The sequence below is a fragment of the Lepisosteus platostomus genome, chromosome 8 (assembly GCF_059453375.1).
Source record: "Lepisosteus platostomus isolate fLepPlt1 chromosome 8, fLepPlt1.hap1, whole genome shotgun sequence".
Classification (NCBI taxonomy): Eukaryota; Metazoa; Chordata; class Actinopteri; order Semionotiformes; family Lepisosteidae; genus Lepisosteus; species Lepisosteus platostomus.
This window is the reverse complement of record NC_142618.1, coordinates 25,011,849-25,034,911: the sequence shown is the minus strand read 5'-3', so window position 1 is coordinate 25,034,911 and position 23,063 is coordinate 25,011,849. Positions and strand designations below refer to the sequence as shown.

The window sequence follows — 23,063 nt, the reverse complement described above, 5'->3', positions numbered from 1 at the left end:
ATGGCTGAAATATGTTTGAAAACAGATTAGTTTGGCTTGACATGCCAGTTCGCGCACCTCAGCCCAGGAAGAACTGAATACATATACTGTAGCTGTTCCCTGAAAATTGTATTGTGAGGCTGATCACTTATTTTTTGCACTGCCATTTCAGTGCAGTAACAGTGCATCATAGAGTGAACTGAGAGAGAGGTCACAGCTCCACTCAAAATGCCTGGAGCCAAAATCTGACAAAAGAGCAAAATGTCACTGACTAGAACAACATACTTTAGTAGAGCAGCTCTGCTCCCTGTCCATTAAATACAATGAATACTTGGTCATGTTATATTTATTTAAAGTTAATCTATGTTCAAAGGCTATTCCAAAATAAAGAATGCTAGTTTCACACATTTGCTGAAGAAATGTCAAACTGTTCTGATTTACTATACAATATACTATATAATATACAAATTTACTAAACTCCATATAACTACAAAAATGACACTCGCCTTATTCATGTCAAAGCTGAGTATGAACCCTTTAAACTTACACGTTGCATGTCACATTTTCAGATACATGGAAAATTTTAATGTCTGATGAAGTTGATACTAGGTGGTTGTGCACATAAGCGCTTCCACTGCCTAAATCCTAAAATGAATTGATGTAAGGAATTTGATACACCTTACATATCTCTGTGGTCCTGTTATATAATGTCCATTTACCTTCATCAGCACTTTCAGAAGCCCCTGTCTTTTTTTGTTTTCTTGCCTGTTTCACGTGTTGTCTTCACTGAATTTATTGTCCAGCCCCCAGAACATTTGTCACCTTAATAAGCATTCTCAGTGACATTGACAAGGCATATCTGGAGTGGATGAAATCACCACAGGGCATTTGAGCTGAAAATGTGTCAGGAAGCTTTCATGTTCTGAGGAAACAAAGGTTGAGGTGAAACATTTCCCTTGAAGAAGCCTACATGTGATGCAGAGATTATCTAAAATGGCCACATTAATCCTTTATCTGTTGTCAGTTGACTTGTCTTGGTGCTCATTTTATTGAGTTATTTCCCAAAAGACTTGGGGTTAACAATAGTTTAAATTATCATGAAAAAATTGTATTCATCCATTAGTTATTCATACTGTATAATGCCTACCAGAGGTTTTGGGACAATGAAGTCTAAACTGAGATTTCCTTTAATATTAATTTCGCATGCAAAATCATGACTGATACTGTACAGTAAGTATAACTTCTCCGTATTTCATTTTTAATAAAGCCAGTCAAATTAGTTGCATTGAACCAATTTATTTTAAAGGAGTAAAAGTATTGGGATAATTATCTTACAAGTGGTCTCTTGGTGGTTGTTACTTGTTGGGTAAGTGGGTTCATTAAAGAACTTTGATCTTTCAATCAACCTGTCTTGCTTTTAGCTTGCAGTTTTTGTAGTTGGTAATTAAAGATCTGAAACAGGGTCCATATTAGAATTCCCCTGAAACTTCAAAACATGATTACAGGATCACATGTCATTTTAGTGAAGTATTCCGTAAAAGCTATAAGCATATTTCAAGCTCAGTTGAGTGGTTTAGAGCACTCAACTTATCCTTAGACCACATTGCAAAAGCACATAACTGTGTAAGCACGCAACCTGCTAATAGTGCGAAAATGCACTTCAGTTAAAAACCCCGTCTTTCTAAAAAAACATCAGGATATGTGAGGTGCTGTTTAAACACAATACAGACCATTTCCGATCTTTCCTATCTACTCAGTGATGCAGTTATCTCCCCTGGCTGGCTTTGTTGACTTTCTGCATCTGCAACTAGACATTCTGCAACTAGGGAAGTGAGCAAATGGTGGATGTTTCACTTTGATAATTAATGCTGCACAAGTGGCAGCTAAGCCCTGTGGAATAAGGAATGGTTTTTGTTTCTCAAGTATTCCTTTAACATACAGATAAATAATGATTTCAACTTATTGATCTCCTAAAAGGAGAATCTTTTTAGCTTAATGGTTTATGCTTTCTTTTCAATCGGGTCGAATCAATAACATTCAGGCCTTATTTTTTGGGGTTTTCTGGAACTATGTACATAAAGCTGAATGAAAAATGTGAGTTGAAAAAGGAAAGAGCTAACCCATTTTCCCTCTGTAAGAATGGATAACATTTATGATTTTAATTGAGTTTAAAGACAGGGATAACTTTCAAGAATTGGTCAATACAATCACAAAGCGTTTCTTGCTAAGCCTGGCCTAAGAAGAGCTGTTGCCTGCAGAAGTGGTAGGATTAAGAGTTCATTTTTCACATTTGCAGAGTTCCAATGTAATTTTTATTGAGACTTCCTTCTGCCTGTTTGGGATATAACAGAATCTTGACCTTCTCAACATGAGCTATGTTTTGTGCAAAAGCATCTCGTGTTGCTTAAGTATTGGTTATGTCTAAGCAATCAGTGTTTTGTTTTTGTTTTTAACAACAGTCTTTTTCTCTCCACAGACTTTTATAGTACTGAACAAAGGGAAGGCCATCTTCCGATTTAGTGCCACACCTGCACTGTATATTTTTAGTCCCTTCCATCCTGTCAGAAGAGCATCAATAAAAATTTTAGTACACTCATATCCTTTATATTTTGGTACAATATTGTGCTTTCCTCTGTTTAACGATGGAGGTATTATTTGGAGATTTATGAAAGATAGAATGTAATCCAAATGTGCTGCATTGCATGAAAACTAGCAGTTACTCCTAAGGAATTAAGTGAATGAATCAGAAGTCCATTTCAGACTCTGACTGTCAGCCAAGTGTCTTTTTTTAATTGGTTTTACAAATTCCAAAATGATTCTTATAAGAGAATCAAGCTGTGGTGCACTATATCTGACCCTGTTATCAAATGAGTAAACAGAAAAAAATATTTACCTGAGAAAGCATTCACAAGTGTATCTTTTTTAGAATATACATTTCTCTTTTGCACATGTACAGTATGCTTGAGTGAATCAGAGCAAATCTGCACAGCACTTGTCAAATAGTTCTTGTACATGATCTAATAGCCTTACAATATAATTTTCCTAGAGAATTAGTGCTGTTTTCACTAGATTCTGTTTGTAGTTAAGTTAATAAAATACAATTACAAATTACTGCGGAGATATCTTAATTTGCTTTTTAATTATACATGTATCCTTCTGGCATAATTGCAGAGACCTGTCTGCTGCAAATTTCCTATGGATTCTAATGTAAAAATGTCTAATGACGTTTACATGTGCAGTAATCTACAGTATAGTGTTCTCTGTCTGTCAGGTCTAAGCAAGTGGAAAATGTAAGTTTTTATTTCCTCAAGTTATTTCTACTTGTCAATACCATAGATTTCTGTGGAAATCACGTAACTCATGTTAATAAAGTCGTCAATATGGAGAATTACAAGGGTACTAGCAGTGACTAAAATATCTGAATTTCAAGGTGTCTTATTTTTTCATTTAGTTTTGTATGAATACAGTATATAATACAATTATACAGTATATACTAGACCTAATTTATAAAGTGCTGTTTACTACCCAGAAAAGATGATTATTCTGTGCTACCCTGGTTATATTTCCATCACATGAGAGAAAATGAAAATGGGCAGAGTTCAAATTGATTTAATATGGAGTACACAACCTTGGTTTGAGTATGAAACACCTACTGTATGTCCTCAGAAGGTTTTTAAGGTATGAGCAGTCTTCACTACATGTAAAAACACAAAATGATAATGACTACTAAACAGTTGGGATATACTGTAAAAGATCAGAGAAAACGTGCTGGTGTGCTACAATATAGTTCTGAAAAGGTGTATAAAATCATTGTAACATGATTCATGTTTAACATAAACCTTAACATCCCTGTCTTTGTAAGGTACTGTACATACTTTCCTCTTGTTCGTACCACTACACACTTCAGCAATAATTTGAGTACACAAGGCAAGCTTGACTTGAAACCAACACATGGTGGACCTGAGCTTAAACCAAATGCTTGAATTGATTGTTTTAGTGGATGGGTTCAGCACAAGCTATAATTGTTAATGATGCCTTTACAACAGGCATCTTTTTTTAAAGTTCCTTTTTGTTTCTTAAAGAACATTTTCAGAAGCGTCTGTGACCTAGAATATCGGAAGGTAGCTTGTTCCATACTCGCATAACATTTTTGTGTAATAAAATACCTCTGTGAAATGTTTAGAAGTGTATCTTTGTAGTTTCTACTGTTGTTGCCCTGTTGAATTTGAACACAGCCATAGGATGGATTGTATCAAGGCCCTGATGATTTTGAATATTTGAGTTGGTTCCCTTATAGTCTTATCTGTTCAAAACTGGAAAGCCTGTTCTTTTAGTCTGTCAGTGTGGGGCATTCCTTTGAGGCCAGGAATGATTCTGGCTGCTCACCTAAGTGAATTCCAGAATAGAAATATCTTTCTTGTTTGTATCTTCATGGCAATTCTGCATTGATTTCTAAATAAAATCTTTTAGAGTAATATCCCTTGATTTTAATTTGACACTTTATATATATACACACTAAATACTCTATACGGTATGTATATCCTACCATTTTGTTTCCCCTTATTTGTTGCTTCCCCAGACAGTATATCCTGTTTCTATTACTACCAATTACGTCTCTACAAAATATAATAGGTATGATTATTTTCAAGCATGACATTAACCATTTTAGGTATTTTGTTTTTGCTTCCTGCATACAACATGTTGTAAATTTGGTTTAAGACCTTTTGAATTTTATGTTTGGTAATCCTCCTAGTTTAGTATCACTTGTGAACATAACTAGTTTGCTAGCTAAATCAAAGTATTAGATCATAAATATAAACGAGAGCAGTGGTCTTAATACAGATCCCTGTAATACTTTATTAATTACATCATCCGGTTTTGGGCATTTATTGTACTTCATCACTTCAGTTTGAGCATTTGTATCTTCTATTTCCTATTTATATTTCCATCGCCTACAATTTGAGAATTAAGCTGTGAGCAATTCTAGCAAAAGCCTTCTGAAAATCTAAATGTAATGTTTAAAGTAGACATGTTTATAACCATTGCAACTGTTGCCTATCCACAGAAGTCTGACACATTTTTAAAAAAAGGCTTATCTTTTCTAAATCCGTGTTGACTCATCCCATGAATCCTGTTACCCTCCAGTTACCCTCCATAGAAATTACCCTCCAATACAGTTGTAATTATTGTTTACATAAGATTACATTTAAAGGAAGTGAGACTAATTGATTTGTAATCACTTGCTTAAATTTTGTTACCCTTCTATGATTGGGCACTACAGCAATTTTTAAGTCAGTAGGTAGACATTCGACACTTTTGAGTGACCTCCAGAAGAGCTTTGTTAATGTCTACCTGTTTCCTTAAGTAAAGCTGGTAGAATACCATCATGCCCTAGAGAATTGACTGACTTAAGTGCTTCTCTTACCTGAATCACTTCTGGCTCTTCTGTGCTAATATTACAGTAAATATGGTTTCCATAGCTTGTAGAATTTTATCTGTTTCTTCTTTGGTAAGCAGCTGAATGAAACATTAATTTAATACATCAACCATTTCAATGCCATCACCTAAAAGTATCCCATATTGTATCTGAGACACTTTGTTTTTTTGTTCTTGTGATATTGAAAAGACTTGCTTGTTCTGTTCTTCGTTTGGTGCTTTATAGAGTACTTTCTTTCTCCTTAACTTCCTTTTGATTTAACAACTGAGCCACTGCTTTCTTGATTATTTTTTTACTTAATAATTGGAATAATCTGTTTTCAAATGTGCTTAGGTGCTTTTCTTAACGTGTTGTCATGTATTATTTACTGATTAAATATCTATATTAATTTTGGGTGTAGCTACCTCTAAGGTACACTTTAAACTAAAGCATACCATATTATGATCCCTAATGGTTTTTCACCAATATTTTCCTTATGCTGTCTTGATTGAGAAGATGAAATCAATATAAGCATTTAGTCTAGTAGGTGTTCTGACAAACAAGAAAAGAGTCATTATCTGTATCTACCATTTCAATTTTAGTGGTTGACATTCCTATTGGTTTTTTCAAATCTGAGTGAAGATTGTGCTCATCAGAACCGCTTTTTCTTTTAAAAATATTTTTACAATTTTAAAATAATTAAGCCATTAAAAAAAATAAAAGTAAAATACATACAAAATTGAGAGGAAATACAACTATAACACTTAAAGTACATCATCAGATATTGAATATATTCTTCCCTTATGTAATACTCCCCCCAAAATATTAAAATCACAAAGTCCTGTCAAAGTCTAAGATTAAAAGCAGAAAAGCTCCTCTCCTGTGTGAGCCGGACCCAAAAGAGCCAATTAATGATCATGTCACAAACTGCTTTTGGCCAATCAGTGCCTTGCTGACTTGATAATTATTTTAATTTATAGAAATTTCACAATTGATTAAATTCTTAAATAGGACTATTAATTACTATTAATTCTGAATCACAAATCTAGCACAAGCACATCAATCATGATGTTGTTAAATATATTTTGTGGTGTATACAGTATGTGAATGTGGTTTAGGTTTAAGGTCCAAGTTCTAATTTATGTTATGTACAGTTTCTATGACCCAGTTTTGTGCAAGTTTCACTTAATGTAAAATTGTCAGGACCCTTTTTTTTCTGATAGCACGAAGTAAAGAATGCCTGCATGCTTCTTATAATTTTCTCTTTTCCTACCACGTTTCTTGTATATACAGTATAAAGCTTTAATCAGTTGTGAATCTGCATCAGCCCTGTTACCTCACAACATATCCTTTGCATCTTAATTACAATTTTTTGTGAAATAATTTTGCCTATGCTTTATCTTAGTTACTGTAATTACTAAATAAGAATAGTAATAATTTGCTTAACTGATTCCCTCATTTAGGGAACATTACAATATCCAAATGAGATTTACAATAGGGCTATGTACAGAGAGCAATCATACATGTACATTAAAATAAATTAATAATTTGATCATGTTCATGCAAGCTGGACATGCAAGCCTGCAAGGATTGTGGAAGTCTACAGTATATGCTCTAAAATAGCATGAAATAAAGCAGTACACAGCAAGGGTACAAAGTAGTAATAAAGACAGTCTGATAGCCTATATTGTATGTTTATTGTTAATAAGTGCCATAAGCAAATTTCATTGTCACTTTTGCCAACGCACACATTGGCAAATCTCATTGCCAAGACATCATTCCCTTAGTCTTTTAAAGTTTGCATACTGTATAGCCTAAATTGTTCTATCTTTGCTGTGAATGTATCTAAACCAATCGGCAATAAAAAATACAGAGCTTGTTCCCAGGAGGCTTTTATGAAGCAATGGGTGATAAATGGGCGATAATGTACGTATACACAAATGGCGATGAGAGCACAATCACAGCAAGGCCCTTTCAGAACTAAAGGGTGTGGCATGATAAGATCCAGCCCACCATTCCTTGGAAAGGATCACATCCACCCCTATCCCTGAAGGTTTGGATACGAGATGGGAATATATGGTTAAAAAAAAAAAAGATGGAAATATGAAAAACTCACTTGGACTGTGAATTGTCAGTCAGTTTTAGTAGGAAAAGTAAAAGAGCCACACTGGAGCATTTTGTACGTATCTTTCACATTCCAGTCCCATGACTAGCCTTCTGACATTTCCGTGCAGACGTTTTGTTGGGAATCTTTTTAGATTGTGTGCCAAGTTTTGATGGCTGTTCTCCCACCTGTACTACGGCCAACCACCCCCAGCCCTTTTCTTTATAGACAGTTACTATAAATAAAATAACTGCCATCTGAGAGTGTTAAGAAATACTAGGCTCGTGGACGCTTCTCTCATGGCACACTGATAAGAGGGTGAAGAGGCTGATTCTGGAGGTGTTAGCTTGAATCCCAATGTCTCACAGTGTGGCTTGAAAACCATGCACCAAGTCATTTTGACTGTAGGCAATGGTTTTTATTGGGTTTATGAGACAGGGTCAGTCCTAATAAAACCAAAAAATCATAGAAAATAAATGTACTGGCTGAACTTGCTGTCCTAAATCCTAATATTACCTCATATTCCCTCAATTGTTCCTCTCATAATCCAGCAAAGAAATAAGAAAAAGAAGGTTTACAATCATGTGAAGTCTGCTTATTATTTTTCAGAATTGTGGTCTGTTACTCACAGATCAGTTGCACGCATTGAAGTTTTGCTTTTGTTTTTGAAAAGAAGCCATTGAAACTATAGGCCACTTTTTACCATGCAGTTGCTGACAATAATGTGATAGGCTACTTGGAATATTATTGTGGTCTTTTTTACATAGTATATCTTAAAGTCATAGATGATGTTAATTTCTATAACTGGCAAAGCCTATAGCATTCATTCACTCTAGTTTCCTTTTGGGTTTATTTGCTCATTAACTTGAAATTGATTTTCCCTTACATGAAACATGATTATCACTCCTTTTAAAGCCAGTGGCTTTTTATCATGACATATCAGTAAGTGCTATTCAAGTAAATGGAGATAGGATGTCGGCATTCACAAAAAGTGAATAAATGTATACATTTATCCTGTTCTTTATTTTGGGGGATCAAAAAATGTTTTATTCCACACAATAATCCCCAGCCTTTTGCATATTACACCTTCTCAGTTAATTTCTAAACAAAAGAAATGCAACAAGACACATTAGTACTGTATTTGTTTTCTTAATAGCAGACAATAAATTCTGTCTTTAATTAATTTTCTTGTTTTTGTAGTTTGTTTCACTAATTCACTGTTGCTCAGTCCATTCACAGCCACCCATTTGCCATGGTGTAGTGTTAATATTATAAATAAATACATATTTTAAATGGATCAAGTTTATATTAGTCATATACAGTCAACTAAAAATAGTTATACTGTACATGTGAACAGGGAACACAAAACATAGATAATAGGAAAAATATTCAATACATAATTGATTAGTTACCTTTGTAGATGCATAGATTAGAATGTAATAATTATTTGTATATTTGTCAATTTATTAAGTCATTAAAATTTCTCATTTAATTATAAAAACGTGCTTTAATTTCTCATGGTACTGGAAAACTCCAGTTCAGCAAATGTTATTGGTAACCAAATCATCAAAGACCTGAAACAATTTAACTTTGGTCAGTTAAAGGAAGGTTTAATAAATATAACAATTTAGAAATTAGAAATGTCACAAAAATCACAATGTGCTTTATCTTTCATGGACCAATGTACAGTAGACCTTGCATCCATAATTTATCAATAACCTCAAAATGTTCCTAATCTTTAAAATAGCATGTGATTTTGGGTGAGCTACTGTATAAGACCTACTGAATAAGTATACAGGTTTATAAGGTATAGCACTGTCTATCCTTGCTAATGTTTTTCTTCATTCTTTTTTTATGGTTTTGATTTAGTATTGATTGACAGTTGACCTGGCATTATTGTAGGGGTGGCACCTTTACCCATGTAGCCCTTAGACAGATATACTGTAGTGAGCAGGCCATTATACTGTAAATGTCCTTATTTGATTAAATAAAGTTCTACATAATGTAAGACATATTTGGGTTAACATATTCAGTATTTTGTATTCTGTGTTCTTTTTTAGGTTTGTTTTTACTGTGGTAATTTGTTTAGTGTGACAGAAGTTTTATTTAATCTCTTACTCAGGGGAAAGTGAGGTGTGGACGGCTGAGGAAAGAATGCAGGCTTGCACTGTATCCGTTCTTCTTTTTTTTCTGCTAGTTTTTATACTAGCAGATAATCGGCCAGTGAAAGCTCTATTTTCCTTCGTCTGAATGCCTAAAACCCTAAGCCGAACCCAGGATTTTACAATAACTTTCTGGGTATTGACATGTATTATCTGGAAAAGATGTAATGAGCAACTATTTTCCTTCTGCTTCAATTTGTGTATGAAACCTGAAATCCTGTGTGACAAGTCATCCACTGTTGAGGTTTGAACATGTGCTCCCTTCAGAGACGTATGTAAAGTGTATTTCAAGGCATCAGGAAGCTTGCTCTTCAGAGTTGAAAAGAAACATGACTTATATAAACTTTTGAGCTACATCACCTTTATATAATCTGATTTTATAAGTCATTATCTGTTAACTTAATAAAATGTTAGGTATTACTCCAGATCTCTCTTTGTGAGGTACTGCAGCTAGCATTGCGGTTGAATCAAAATAAAGCACAGATCTTGGAGAGACTAGCTTGAGAATGTAGGCAACATATTCTCCGTCTGTCTGAATCTACACTTCCTGCCTTTTCTGTTTACTCATTTCTGTGGGTAACAGGGTCCTGATTGCATGCTACCATTGTATTATTGTATAACGCAATCTACTGTCTTTGTGACACAGCACACTATGAATGTGAAACAAAGTCTCTAAGTAATCTTTCACCAAGTTCCACATTTTAATAAAACGATTAAATGTACACCTATAGAAATATTCAATGCAATAAGTATATTCAGCTGCCAGGGCTGTGCATTCAAATAAAGTGTGCATTTTATTTTTGCCATTCCAGAAAAAAGATTTCAGTTTTATGGAATATTTCCTTGTAAAATACTTTTAAGTGCAATAATTGATCAACTATGAACATGTAATTGTATATACAGTATATGCTGTATATCACTGGTTTTGAAATAAATGTTCACATATTCCTTAACTGCCCTTTTTACATTGTTCAGTCTCTTTATAATGTGCACTATTTTGACCAACTGTGTGTTCATGGCCATGTCTGAACCAGCACAATGGGCCAAATATGTTGAGTAAGTATGTCTTTTAATTATTTGATGTATTTCTGTGCCTTACACTGCCACATTTTCTTTATAAAAATATTCTTTGAAATATTTTCTGTTGTTTGCTATTTCCTAATGTACTTCAGCTATATTGACCTTTGAACTGTGCCCTATTTGTCCTGATACAAAGCTTTGCCAGGTGTTTGTTGCCTTGTGAACATCAATTAGCAAGTAAGTTAACAATTTGTCTCTCCAGTTCATAACTTTGCTAACTGCACTTGCTATGCTACATTGGAATGAAATGATGTAACATACCATTATGCCTTACAGAATTTTCATTAAAGGGACTTTGAAGAGAATACAAAATTTGGCAAGATTCTATTTATCAGAAAAAGTAAACATGGGTTATATCCATAATCTATTAATTATGGTGATGATAAAAAGCATGGCATTTACTGTAACTATACTGTAATATACATAAATCAAATTTAATTCCAGCTTGACAGGGGACTTTCTAAAATAAAGATCTTAGACTTCTTTTCTTAAGTTGAATAGTTGGAGACATACAATTAATTAACCTGGTTTACAATACTAAAAGTAAAGCTTAGAATCTTCAGTTTTACAGTAATTTACATTTCACTTTTGAACAGACAAAATATTTGACTTGCGACATTATACTTGATGTAACCCATTTGATGATGGTAGCTCTTGAAGTTTTTTAAATGAAGCAGCACCAACATGGTGTATGCGGGATCTGTCATGAACCATTCGCTCAGTTTAAAGCGAGCAAGACTCTGCTTTTTTCCTTTAATGAAGAGAGACTTTTGTCTTACAGTGTTTCTGAACTGTCAAATGACATTGGAAGATTGTATTTGGGGTGAGGGGGAGAAGGGTTCATAGGCACTTAGCATGAGATAAATCTCCCAAACCATTATCTTCTCCATTTTGGAGAGCAGAACGTACCTCTCAGCACTTCATGACAGACCACAGTGAATGATTTGCAATTAGTGGCTGTCATCTAAAACCACATTGGCAAAATCAGAGCTATATTCTAAGTTACCTCCTATCAAGAAATACTGTATGAACTCAAGATCTGTAATCAGGCTTCTTACTAGAACAAAGGCCCTACGATAGGAACAAAAAATTACAGTTCAAAAAGTGAACTTCATCATCTCAGCAGAAGGAAATGTTTCATTTCATCCTTGAAATTGCACATACTGTATTTTATTCTTTAAAAATATGGATTTATGGAGTTGAGATGAACGGGACAAAACTAGCGGCCTTATGTATAGCATCTGCTCGCTAAAAATTAGCATTCTTAGAATGCATAGAGTTGAGAGGTATGATCAAAAGCCACTTTTCGAAAATTAAATTGTTTTATGTATAAAAATGAGAAATAAGGCCATGTAAAACAGAATGCTTCATTATTCATTTTCCATCAACTTGGCTAAATTATGATTTTGATTTGAAAGTGATTTGTTGGGTCAATGTCCATTCTTGGCTTGATGACTACCAGCTCATCAAGGGATAATGTTACCAAGCTTGCAATTCATTACTCGGAGGCTGAGAATTACACATGCTTACCACCACATTGTATCATGTACTGTATTGCTGGAACCATACCTGGGGGCAGCTCACACAGAAATAAAGTGGATGGAATGCGCCTCGTCCCCATTCCATGAACTGCTAATGCTCTCCATTTTGTTTCCAAACGCTTCACTCAGGTACACTTTCACTGGCATTTACACTTTTGAATCACTGATTAAAATTCTGGCGAGAGGATTCTGCATTGGGCCTTTCACCTTTCTGCGTGACCCATGGAACTGGCTGGATTTCAGTGTTATTGTGATGGCGTAAGTATGTCCTCAACTGTGTTTTTTTCCAGAGACTAACCTGTGTCCTTTCCCTTTCCTCCTATTTTTCCTATATTTACCCCTAACACTTCACATGCATTTTGGAAGGACAGTGCTGTACATAAACGTTTTGTAGAGATGATTTTGTAGAATAGTTAGAATACATTCCTTGTGTGCTTTCCTAAGTAGTCTTACAAAAGGCATACAAAATCATCCAAGGACCTTATACCCCTGATATTTGAAAGCTCTGAATGTTTTCTCACTTGCAAATTCCAAATCCTCTACTCTGTCTTTCCTTTTCTAGACCTCTGATATTTCCTGTGAAAAGTTTTTTCATGTTTTGGGGAAAAAAATGTATCAGGAAATAATAGCTTGCTGATTTTTTATCTCTTTTTTAATCTATCCGTCTGTTTTCAAACTCCTTCATCCATTTTGGGGTTTCAGGGGAGCAATGGACACCAGTCCATTAGAGGGCAGACAGGCGCAGACACTCACACCAGTCAATTTTTCTAGAAGCCAGTATGTCTTTGGACTGACAGAGAAAACCCACACAAACACAGGGGGAACATACAAACTCCATGAAAATAGCAACCCTGGTCTGAAATAGAATCCAGGGCCCAAGCTCTGAAAGGCAGCAATGCTAACCACTGGAGCACCGTGTTACACATATCTATTTTGTGATATGCATCATTAACAAAAATGCCTTTTTCTCAATACAAAGGTCACCAATTCGGATTCCTCTTTTTTTATTGAGAATTGATAATAGTCTTCGCTATAACTGCATTTACAATATCTGGTACTCTAGAAACAGCAGGACGTTTGAGGACGTCCCAAAGTTTATGTGATAAAATTGATATTGCTGCATTAATAATGTTTTGAGGTAATGAGTTATATCCTCTCTTTTATGCTAAAACCATTTTAGTTTAAGTGCTAGAAAGAAACATCTCATTTCAGGATTTTAGCTGTCTTAAAATGACACACATATCACAACACTTTAAGATTATGCAAATATGATAACTCCAGAAGGTTGAGTAAAATGATTAGCAGTTTATTATTTGATTTCATGCAGTATTAAAAAAGACACAAATATCAACCCTTTAAGATAATGCAAGCGTGATAACTCCAGAAGGTTAATTAAAACTATTATTTATTTGTCTTCCTAACTATTGCAGCTACAGTACTTTTTTCAGTAAAAAGATAGATGTTTAATTTTAAAAAAATAAACAGTTCGAGAAAAATAATACCACATAAAGATTTTTCATTGTACCACAAAACATGTTTGTCAGAACCATCCACCATTTTTACTGTTAAAGGTCTCACTGTGCCTACAGGAATATTTACATCAACTGAGGACAACCTGCAAGTCCCAGTGCTCACTTCTGCGCAATAAGCTAAAGATATCCTGCCCAGCTCTAGCCCATTTCTCCCCTGGAGCACTTGGTTAACTGTGTACCACAGCCTAGGGAGTGCTGATCATGCTGCCTTACGTCTGAAGTACAAGTCTGAACCTAGCCCTGTCTGATCAAGTTCCCTGGTCAAGGATCTTGAAGCAGTGCAAGCTCTTATTTCCTAACATTTTTAATGCAACCTACAGTAAATGTCTTAAATGTGATTTCTTATTTGCATGGTGTCTTTTGATTTGATATCCTGCAATATACAGTACATCATATTAAGTTTTCTTGCCATCATCTGATAAGAAATAATAATAAAATACAAGTAAACATGTATACTGTAGCGATACTCATCCATATACTTTTCAAGGGATTATAAATCAAAAGACATCAATGCAATAGCACAATGGGCTTTAAAGTACTCTTGATTATTAGTCGGTTCACAGTGCACTTGGAAATTCTACCTTCATCAGATTCTGTATTTATGATAAAAAAAATATTAAAAGAAATAAAAAAAGTACAAAGGGCTTGTATTCTGGAAGGATGATAACTCTAAATATGTCAAATACTGTACATTGTATTGATTTTTGCTTTTAAACATTTATTTCTTCCACAGTCTACTGTGCCTTTAAATTAAAATAAACAAAACACAGCAGTAAAACATGTATAGCTTGGATTAAGTTCTCTTTTGTGCATTAGATATGTAGTGCAGAATAGGAAAGGCCAAAGACATTCAAGAATTTAATTTAAGGAACATTGACAGAAGAGAGCCCAGAGGAGGAACTTTCTTAGCAAAATCCATCAAATAAAAAATAATTCAAATTTTGTTATATAGGGCAAATATAACATAAAAAAGGAAACTCCTAAACACTGAAATGTGAAAAACTCACATTTATATGGCAAAACAAGATCCAATTTTTTCCAAGCGTCTTTGGTCAGAAACTTTCATCAGAGCTCTACATTGCTTCATGCAAAAACAAGTACTGAATTTGCTGTTTACGGCAAATATGATAGTGTGTGTATGAAATATTTGTGAGTTATGATTTTTTGCTGTATTTTGTGAAACTATATTTTTTATTATTCTAATTAATTTGTATAAAATTTCTCTTACATTAATCCTGATTAGATTGGGGATGTTTCTCTTTGTATAATGTTCAGCTACAATAAGTTAGTATAACTAGTTTAAGTAGTTGTTTTGAGAATTATTGTTTCTGATGAAGTTTCTGATCAAAATGCCAAGTCCTGTTTTTCTACAATAAAATTATAGAGGGGACTTTTTTTTTATTTACTGTAACAAGTACAGTACCTGTGAAGATTTCACTTCCAAACTTAGTTTTAGAGAAACTATAGATCACACACGTCCCAGAAAACATGCAGATCAGTGTGTTTCACTGAGAAGCTCAAGAAACCTGCAGCACTCTGGGGGGTGCCGCCCACTTTGACAAAAATCATGAAGATATTCTAAATAAATTTGATTTGATTAGCTACAGTATATCACATGCATTGTCAACGTAAAGGACAGCCTTTCTCAGTACTTTTTCAATCATGGAAAAAGTTTAATAAAATTGAATGCATGTTGATCTACTGTACATAGTCAGATTATAATTGAATGCCATAAAAATAGCATGGGTTCTCCTTTGAGGATAATGTGGATTCCCAGTCAGCTCTGGTGTTGTTTTTTTTTGTTAAAAATCACTTTTGTCCTTGAGCTTAATTCCACAGTGGTCCTGCTGAGTTCTCAGCAGGACCAAAGAACACTAGGCATTCACCTTCTGAAATATCAAAATATTTTTATGGCTGGACTTCAGGCTGATGTAAATAACAAGCGATACAAACATCAGAAAACAAATTATGGAGTAACTGTATATAAGTTTGTCTCCTTTCTAATAGGTTATGTTTGAGATTCTATACCATATCTAACAGGCCATGTCATTTAATAATGTTGAGGCTTTTATACAGTGGTATCACTTGGACATTTGAATACAGTTCTCATTTACAAACTGCCAAATTATCCTTTTCTAAAATTTAATTAGTGTAATGTTCAAATCAGATGAAATCACACATGCTAATATACTCAGTTGTGTCTTGATCCTTTGATCTGCCTTCCACATTTACAGCAGCTGTCTGGATGCGTCTACACTAGTTGAGCATAAAGTATATCCACTATCAACATTTTTCTGCCAGTTTTGTATTATTCTCAAAGGGTACGTTCAAGCCTTAGGGGCTTGTTGTCCTTGTTGCATTCTTCAAAATAACTTTAATTTGATCCTGCAGGTATCTAACAGAGTTTGTAAAAGTAGGCAATCTTTCAGCTCTTCGAACATTCAGAGTCCTGAGAGCTTTGAAAACTATTTCAGTAATTCCAGGTAAGGCATTCCAGTGTCCAGAATCAGGTTGCATTGCTGCTGTTGTCCAGTCAGATTTGCTTCATACCCCTTTCTCCCTTTCCCTCACTTCTTCTCCTTGAAACCCCAAATCATCCCACACTCCCAATGTCCTCAGTATGTTTGCCTGGTTTATGGCGCACCGTCATTGTTTGCGTGTGACTCTCGCTTATTGCAGATATGTTACTGAATTTGTGGACCTGGGCAATGTCTCAGCATTAAGAACATTCAGAGTACTCCGAGCACTGAAAACTATCTCTGTCATTCCAGGTGAGAAAGGAGTTAAACACTAAGGCTGCCTTAAAAGAAGCCTACATGCCATTTCCTTTCAACTGTAACTGAAACTAATCAAGTGTTTTCCAAATGGAAATGCAAAAAGATGTAGGAAATGAGACCTGTAAATAGCATAACGTTTAAGAATAATGATACAAACTGAACTCTGTCTCTCCAGTAAATAATTTAATAATTAACTGACTGAGCAAGTTACTAATAACAGTCAAATTAAATTTTAAATGTAAAAAAATGCTTCTTGTTGAATGGGGTGCAAAACAAGCACTGTTTCATGTTTACAGACCTGACATTAGAGATTGCAACAGTATTTATCATTAAATAAAATTGAAATTTAAACAAGGCAGTGTTAGGTTTCTGTCAGTTTTGCATTTTAAAAAATGCAAAATGAAAACAATGTTGATTGCTTTTACATTCTATTTAACGACTATGTAGATATATTTAACAAACAGAATAAGACATGTCTATGTTACTTACATATCCAATAAAACAAACTGTACAGTGGTATGACCTCCTTCTGTGAGGAGTTTGCATGATCTTCCCACCATCAAGGGTATTGCCACAGTTTGGTTCAAGGATAGTTTCCAGGTGGTTCTGACCTTTAGCAAGAATAAGTGACATTCTGATAAATGTTGGATGGGCAGATAGGTGCATAAAACCAATAAATAAATTGTAAATTGAACAGCAATAGTTTAACCACATTGTACACATTGCGATCTTGTAGACTGATGTGACACTTCCCCATGGACCAAAAGTTCCAAGACAGTATAGTGACAGGCACCTTGTGCTTTAGGACATTCTCTTTCAAATGAGATAAAATCACATAGTACTTTTCAAAAGACTAGGAGTGTTAACCCCAGAGTCGCTGTTAAATCCCACTCTGGATTTTAGGGAACAGGATTCAGAAAAACTTCCATTAATTCAATTCACTTTTCCACTTTAACTGCTGTGTAGTGTTACCCAGGTGGGTGCTATATTTTAGTGGTGAATGATGTACTTCTATATGTAAAGTACTTTGGAACCCTTTTAATGAAATGCACTATACAGCATGAAACACTGTGTCCTATTTGTTACTACATAAATGGAGAGTCTGGAAGGATTTATAGTATGCTATATTGTGGTACAAAAATATTAGGAATAAAACCATTATTTTGAATAATTAATAGCGTTTTGGTATCTTTGACGCATTTGTTATCTATGAACAGGTCTCATTCAACCTTAGTGTTTAACATCTAACCGGCATGGCTAGTTAGAGAGTTATCGGAGTTTGCATGGAAACTCTGTAGTAGGCCATTCACACCAGACGTTGGCAAGAGTACGCATACTTAATCCTGCCTAAAATATAAGCAATTTGCAATCTGTTATTCAAAGGTTATGTATATGAAGTTCAGAATACTGTCATCTTTAATTAAAAAAATCCTCTGTGTTATATAGTCAGGATTTCCTGGAAGTGCTGTGTAACACAACCCATGAATGGGTCAGAAGGCTCATTTGTATTTTTTCTTATCCATAGAAGAAAAACAAATTGTAACGGTATGTAAACTAATTTTATTCATACCATTATGTGGAAGAAATTCATTCTCTGGTGGCTGGTAATACTGCAAAAATCAAGAAATGGCATTAAGAGGGTTAAAGCAGGGAAGACTGTATACAAAATATTGCTGTTCAGTTTGTCCCCTGTGTTAAACATGGTGAGACTTAGTATGTGAGAAATAGGGGTGCCACTGGTTTCAAGATCTTATTTAAATCGTAACTATTCAATGAAGCCTCTTGTTGAGTGATCTCCATAATCAGGCTTCCGCCACACAACTGTGTAGTTTCTAAATTCTGACCACTTCAGTCTGGTTTTCCTGAAATCTGCTTTACTCCACACTGAAAAGATCCATTTCTTTTTATCTATCTGTATTCAAAATCCAATTCAGTCCTGATATCATTCTCTTTCCAGTGCTAGTTGTCTGAATTGCGATGAACAGAATTATGCACACATATATATGAAGCTGCACCAGCTCATTACACAGTTTTTGTATAAGAATATCAGACCAAACGTGTTGAAAAATAAATTCAATAAATTTAATTCAGAGTTTCAAAATATTAAAACATGCAGTTGCAAAAAGAGATATGAATATAAATAATAAAAACAATGAATTAGTATTCTTTTTTACATTTGTACCTTATCATAAAACCTTGAAACAATTGTAATAGTTTGTGATAATATGACTCAACAAGATTATTTTACAAAGCTTGACTTTTAAATTAAAAAAAACCTGTCATCAGTCCCTTTCCTAGTAACTCACAAGAACATTTTAGTACCACTGAAGAAAACATTGTTCTTTTATTTCTTGTCAACGTCTGCTGTGAACTAGTGTAAATTGTTAATTAACATAATAATGTTAATTACTCACAGAGAAAATAAGGAAGATGTTTTGTAGAACATTTTCTGTAGGGGAGTCAGTGTTGGCTTTCTCTGTGTGTTGTTTTTGTGTTTTTTTGTTGTAGTTGTTGCTGTGATGTTGTGGTGATGCATGCTACAGTATATAACTCATTCGTGTGAATGTAATAATAAGAAATGTGTATATAGTAATAAAAAAACTTTTAATGATATTGTTAGAAACGTTTGGTCTGGTATATATCCTTTCTTTAAAATGCAGCTCATCATCATGCTAATATATAGAAACATGTTATTGAATAAATTTTCATTTTTAAATAAATGAAGCACAGTATAGCATGAATGAACTAGTTCATAAAACGGAAGTTTCCAAAATAATTCTTCGCGTATTTATGAAATAAAATGTTCCCTGATCCCCAATTCTGAAGTAGCAGAAATTGTATAGACTCTTTGCCAGAAACTATATGTGTATATTTTATGTGTTATTACAGTTTTACCTTGAGCATGAAGACACAGTTTTTTTTTTCCTTTATTTATAGTTCTGTAACTCAAAAATGATCTGTGCCGGAAGCTCCTGACCTAAGATTTCTTTATAGATATTTTTAATGGATTGTGATGAATCTAAACAGATACATACATACATCTACTAGATAATTACAATAAATGGTGCCTTCTAAGATAACTGGATAACACTGAGATGTAAAATAGTTGAAAAATGAAACATAAATGTACTGTGATGTAAAATTGTCATCATAAGAAATTAAATCTGTCTGAACTTGCTGTAACTCAAGAGGTACACAACAGCTTATATCGTATACATTAAAACCTCAATATAAATCAGTAACCCCAGAATTCAAACATATATCAAACTTTGCCTACTTCATGTCTAGATTGAATTTAGTACCCTTTAGCATTTGTCATATTCTCAAACCTAACTAAAAGTATCAAAATGTAAACAGAAACAAATATTTTAGTCTTGATTTACATTATAAAGTGCACTCCAGATGTATTCTTAGCTCTGAGGAAACAGGAACCATAAGCATCAGATAGTAGAATGAGATAAGATAAGATCACTTTATTAGCCATATACAATTTCTTGCATTAGGAATTTGTCTTTTTCACATACCCCAGCTTGCTCTCCATGAGGCACACAGGCGGGAGAAAGAGGCTTGGGGTCAGAGTGCAGGCTTACGGATGTGTCTCACTTTGAAAAATGTACTGTATTCGCTATTGCATTGTACATAGCAAAATCATATTTATCATAAATAATTGAAAGAAGGACACATTTATTCATACCTCTAAGTATTCCTTTAAATAAAATTAAACTTACAAAAATTAACAGTAACATTTTGCTTTTTGGAAGAGGAATGGATTCCTTTAGTACTACACTCTGAAGGTTTCCGTTTCCCTGGGGTGTAAACGTAGGTGATACAACAAAAAACGTTCACGAGTAGCATTATCACCATTAAGATCTGAGAGTTCTTTGAAGACTGTAAATATACCACAAGTTAGGGAATGGCTATAAAGTAATCTACATAAAGATTAATTTGCTGCTGTACACATTTGTAGAAATTTAAAGCTACTGGTATAACGGCAGCTCTTATAGGAATTGGACATGAGTGTCTCGTCCTACCACTGTCTGTGAAGCAATTGGTTTGTGAGGCTGCTGTGAATCCAAACATAACACCAATGAGCATGTGCAAAAAGCTTAATTTCACCTGACCATAAGGCATTGTTTCAATTGTCATTTAAAAGATGTTAAACAGTTGGACATCATTAATACACACTGGCATCTCCAGGATACAAAGTGTCAGCAGCTGTTATTTGACATTGCCTGTATAAATGTGGTGTTCATGGCTGGGTTGTAAGAAAGAGGCCTCGCTTGAAAGCATACAACAAAAAGAGGTGAATCAAATTTGCCAAACATCTTTTAAAAGACAAAACAAAATGTCTTGTAGTCAGGTGAAATCAAGCTTTTTGGCCATGCTCATTGGTGTTATATTTGGCTTAAAAAATTAAACACATACTGTAATGGGAAAACATTCATACTGTGAAATATTGGGGGTGTCTGTTATGTTTTGGGGGGTGTTTTACATCTATCCTTGAAATCCATGTCAAGATAGGGGAAATCTTGAGTTTCAGCACATATCTGCATATTTTGCCAAGACACCTGGATCTTTTTGAAACAAAGCTCAATCATGGCCAAAAATATACATTTGAGTGTCACAGTAATCCAAAGCATACATCCACATCAACAAAGGAATGGTTAACTGCACAAAAACAACTCACTTCCCAGACCTCAATTTAATTGAACATTGTTGATTCTATCTCAAGATAGTTTAGTAATGGAAACCAAATGGAGAAATGCTCATAAATTTCCTTTCTGAAGTGCCAGAACCTCATAGCACAATACAGGGGGCATCTATTCCTTCTCCTCTGCCAGTGGAGGATTTACAAAACAGAGGATTTACAGAGGTATGAATAAAAGTGATCCTTCTGTTTTCTGCACTTATTTATGGGAAATTTGACTGTTGTGAAATGCTTGTAAGATTACTATACATTTTATTGTTATTTAGATTCATAAGCAAGAACCACGCTGTATATTGGCATATTTTGTATTACAAATTAAATAACAACACACCTATGTAAAGGTTAAAACATTTTCCTAAAAAGTATTGAACAAATTAGTTTTATTTTTTAACAGCTACATTAAAGGGGAAAAGCATACACTGAGCAGTTAACAGAATGTATGCTTTTGATAAAAATCTTTAACCTTAATAATTAATCTTAATTTAGTCGTTTAAAGTAAAAACTTTTAACATGATATTTCACTAATTCTTTTTTAAACAAATGATCAAAGATGATTAGTCTTTTGGAGGCATTGAGCATGGAATACAAAATACAATCTTCTGTTTAAAAATGAAATCGTGGCTTTGGACAGTTTCCATGACTTAAGATGAGATATTTTTCTCAAGTGAATTGATCTCATGTCCAAGCATGTACAAATGGAAGAGTTGTCCCAAATGTCCCCCCAAAAAGCATTGGTATTTCCATGGGAAATCCATGTTCATATCAAATTAATGACAACCTACTAAAGTTAAGCTCCAGTTTTCTTGTGAAAAGTATAATAGACATATTCACATGCCTTCCCTAAAGCTACAGTAGAAGTCACATACAGTAGGAATAAGTAAGTTGCAATGGACAGAAAATGGCAGCAGCTAATATAATTGAATATTTTCTGGGTAATTATTATTTTAGTAACAATGCATTTACAAAATGATGAAACAGGATTCCTGTTTAACCTACAATTGCTGCCTCTATACCATTTTTTGCTTTTATATTTTTACTAAGTATGAATCTACTACTTTGAGAAAAAAAAAAGAAAAATTAAGCCTATTCACTCCAGGTTTGATAGTTATCATCTTGAAACAGGACACATGGAGATGGATCCACAGCAAAATAATAAACTGATTGTTCTCTAATCTTTCTTTCTGCCTTTCACTGTGGAGTTAACTCCTTGTTGCTTACTGTATGTTACTTGTTCTGTCTGAAAGGAACGAAAATTAATACATGTTAAAATAAGGGTGGTTGATCGCTGCCAGGTTGACCATTATGTTCTTAAACTTAAAACTACTGCTGTTTTTACTGCTATCTTAGGAACTGCACTGCTGATTGATAATTGCGATAATAATTGATACACGGTACAGTAGATTACATGATTAAAATTCAGTCTGGTTCAAATTTGCATTTCATATATTGCAATGACACTTTTGTTTTCAACATCACCTGTTTAGCTAGACACGTAATGTCCAACATGCAATTCTGTTCTTCAAAAACTTTCTATCTAGTGAAATCAATAGTCGGTTGGTACCATTCTAGTTTCCCATTAGTTGTATCACACTTTTCTCCCAGTGTTGAAGTAAGAGGGCATGCGCTTGCTTGGAAGCCTTCTAAACAGTTGTGTATGGTAATTATAAAGTGTTTTTCCCCACCACTGAAACTACTTATGTTTGAAGACTGAACAGCCAAACAACATCATATGACACAGATGTGCTGGGACAGAGAAACCATTAA

The 23,063-nt window shown here is 34.2% G+C and overlaps 1 protein-coding gene across 4 annotated transcripts in view; it reads left to right on the top strand.

Moving 5' to 3' along the window:
* scn5lab (sodium channel, voltage gated, type V-like, alpha b) overlaps window positions 1–23,063 on the top strand; it is a 201,886-nt gene that overhangs the window by 38,083 nt on the left and 140,740 nt on the right. For 3 of the 4 annotated variants that reach the window (XM_088642957.1, XM_088642958.1, XM_088642956.1), the window contains exons 3-6: window positions 2,456–2,576; window positions 10,630–10,717; window positions 12,412–12,540; window positions 16,494–16,585. In XM_088642957.1, coding sequence (XP_088499083.1) covers window positions 2,456–2,576; window positions 10,630–10,717; window positions 12,412–12,540; window positions 16,494–16,585 — 430 coding nt within the window. Of the gene's footprint in view, window positions 1–2,455; window positions 2,577–10,629; window positions 10,718–12,411; window positions 12,541–16,211; window positions 16,298–16,493; window positions 16,586–23,063 lie in introns of those variants that run through there. The other variant, XM_088642959.1, reaches the window with a different exon arrangement.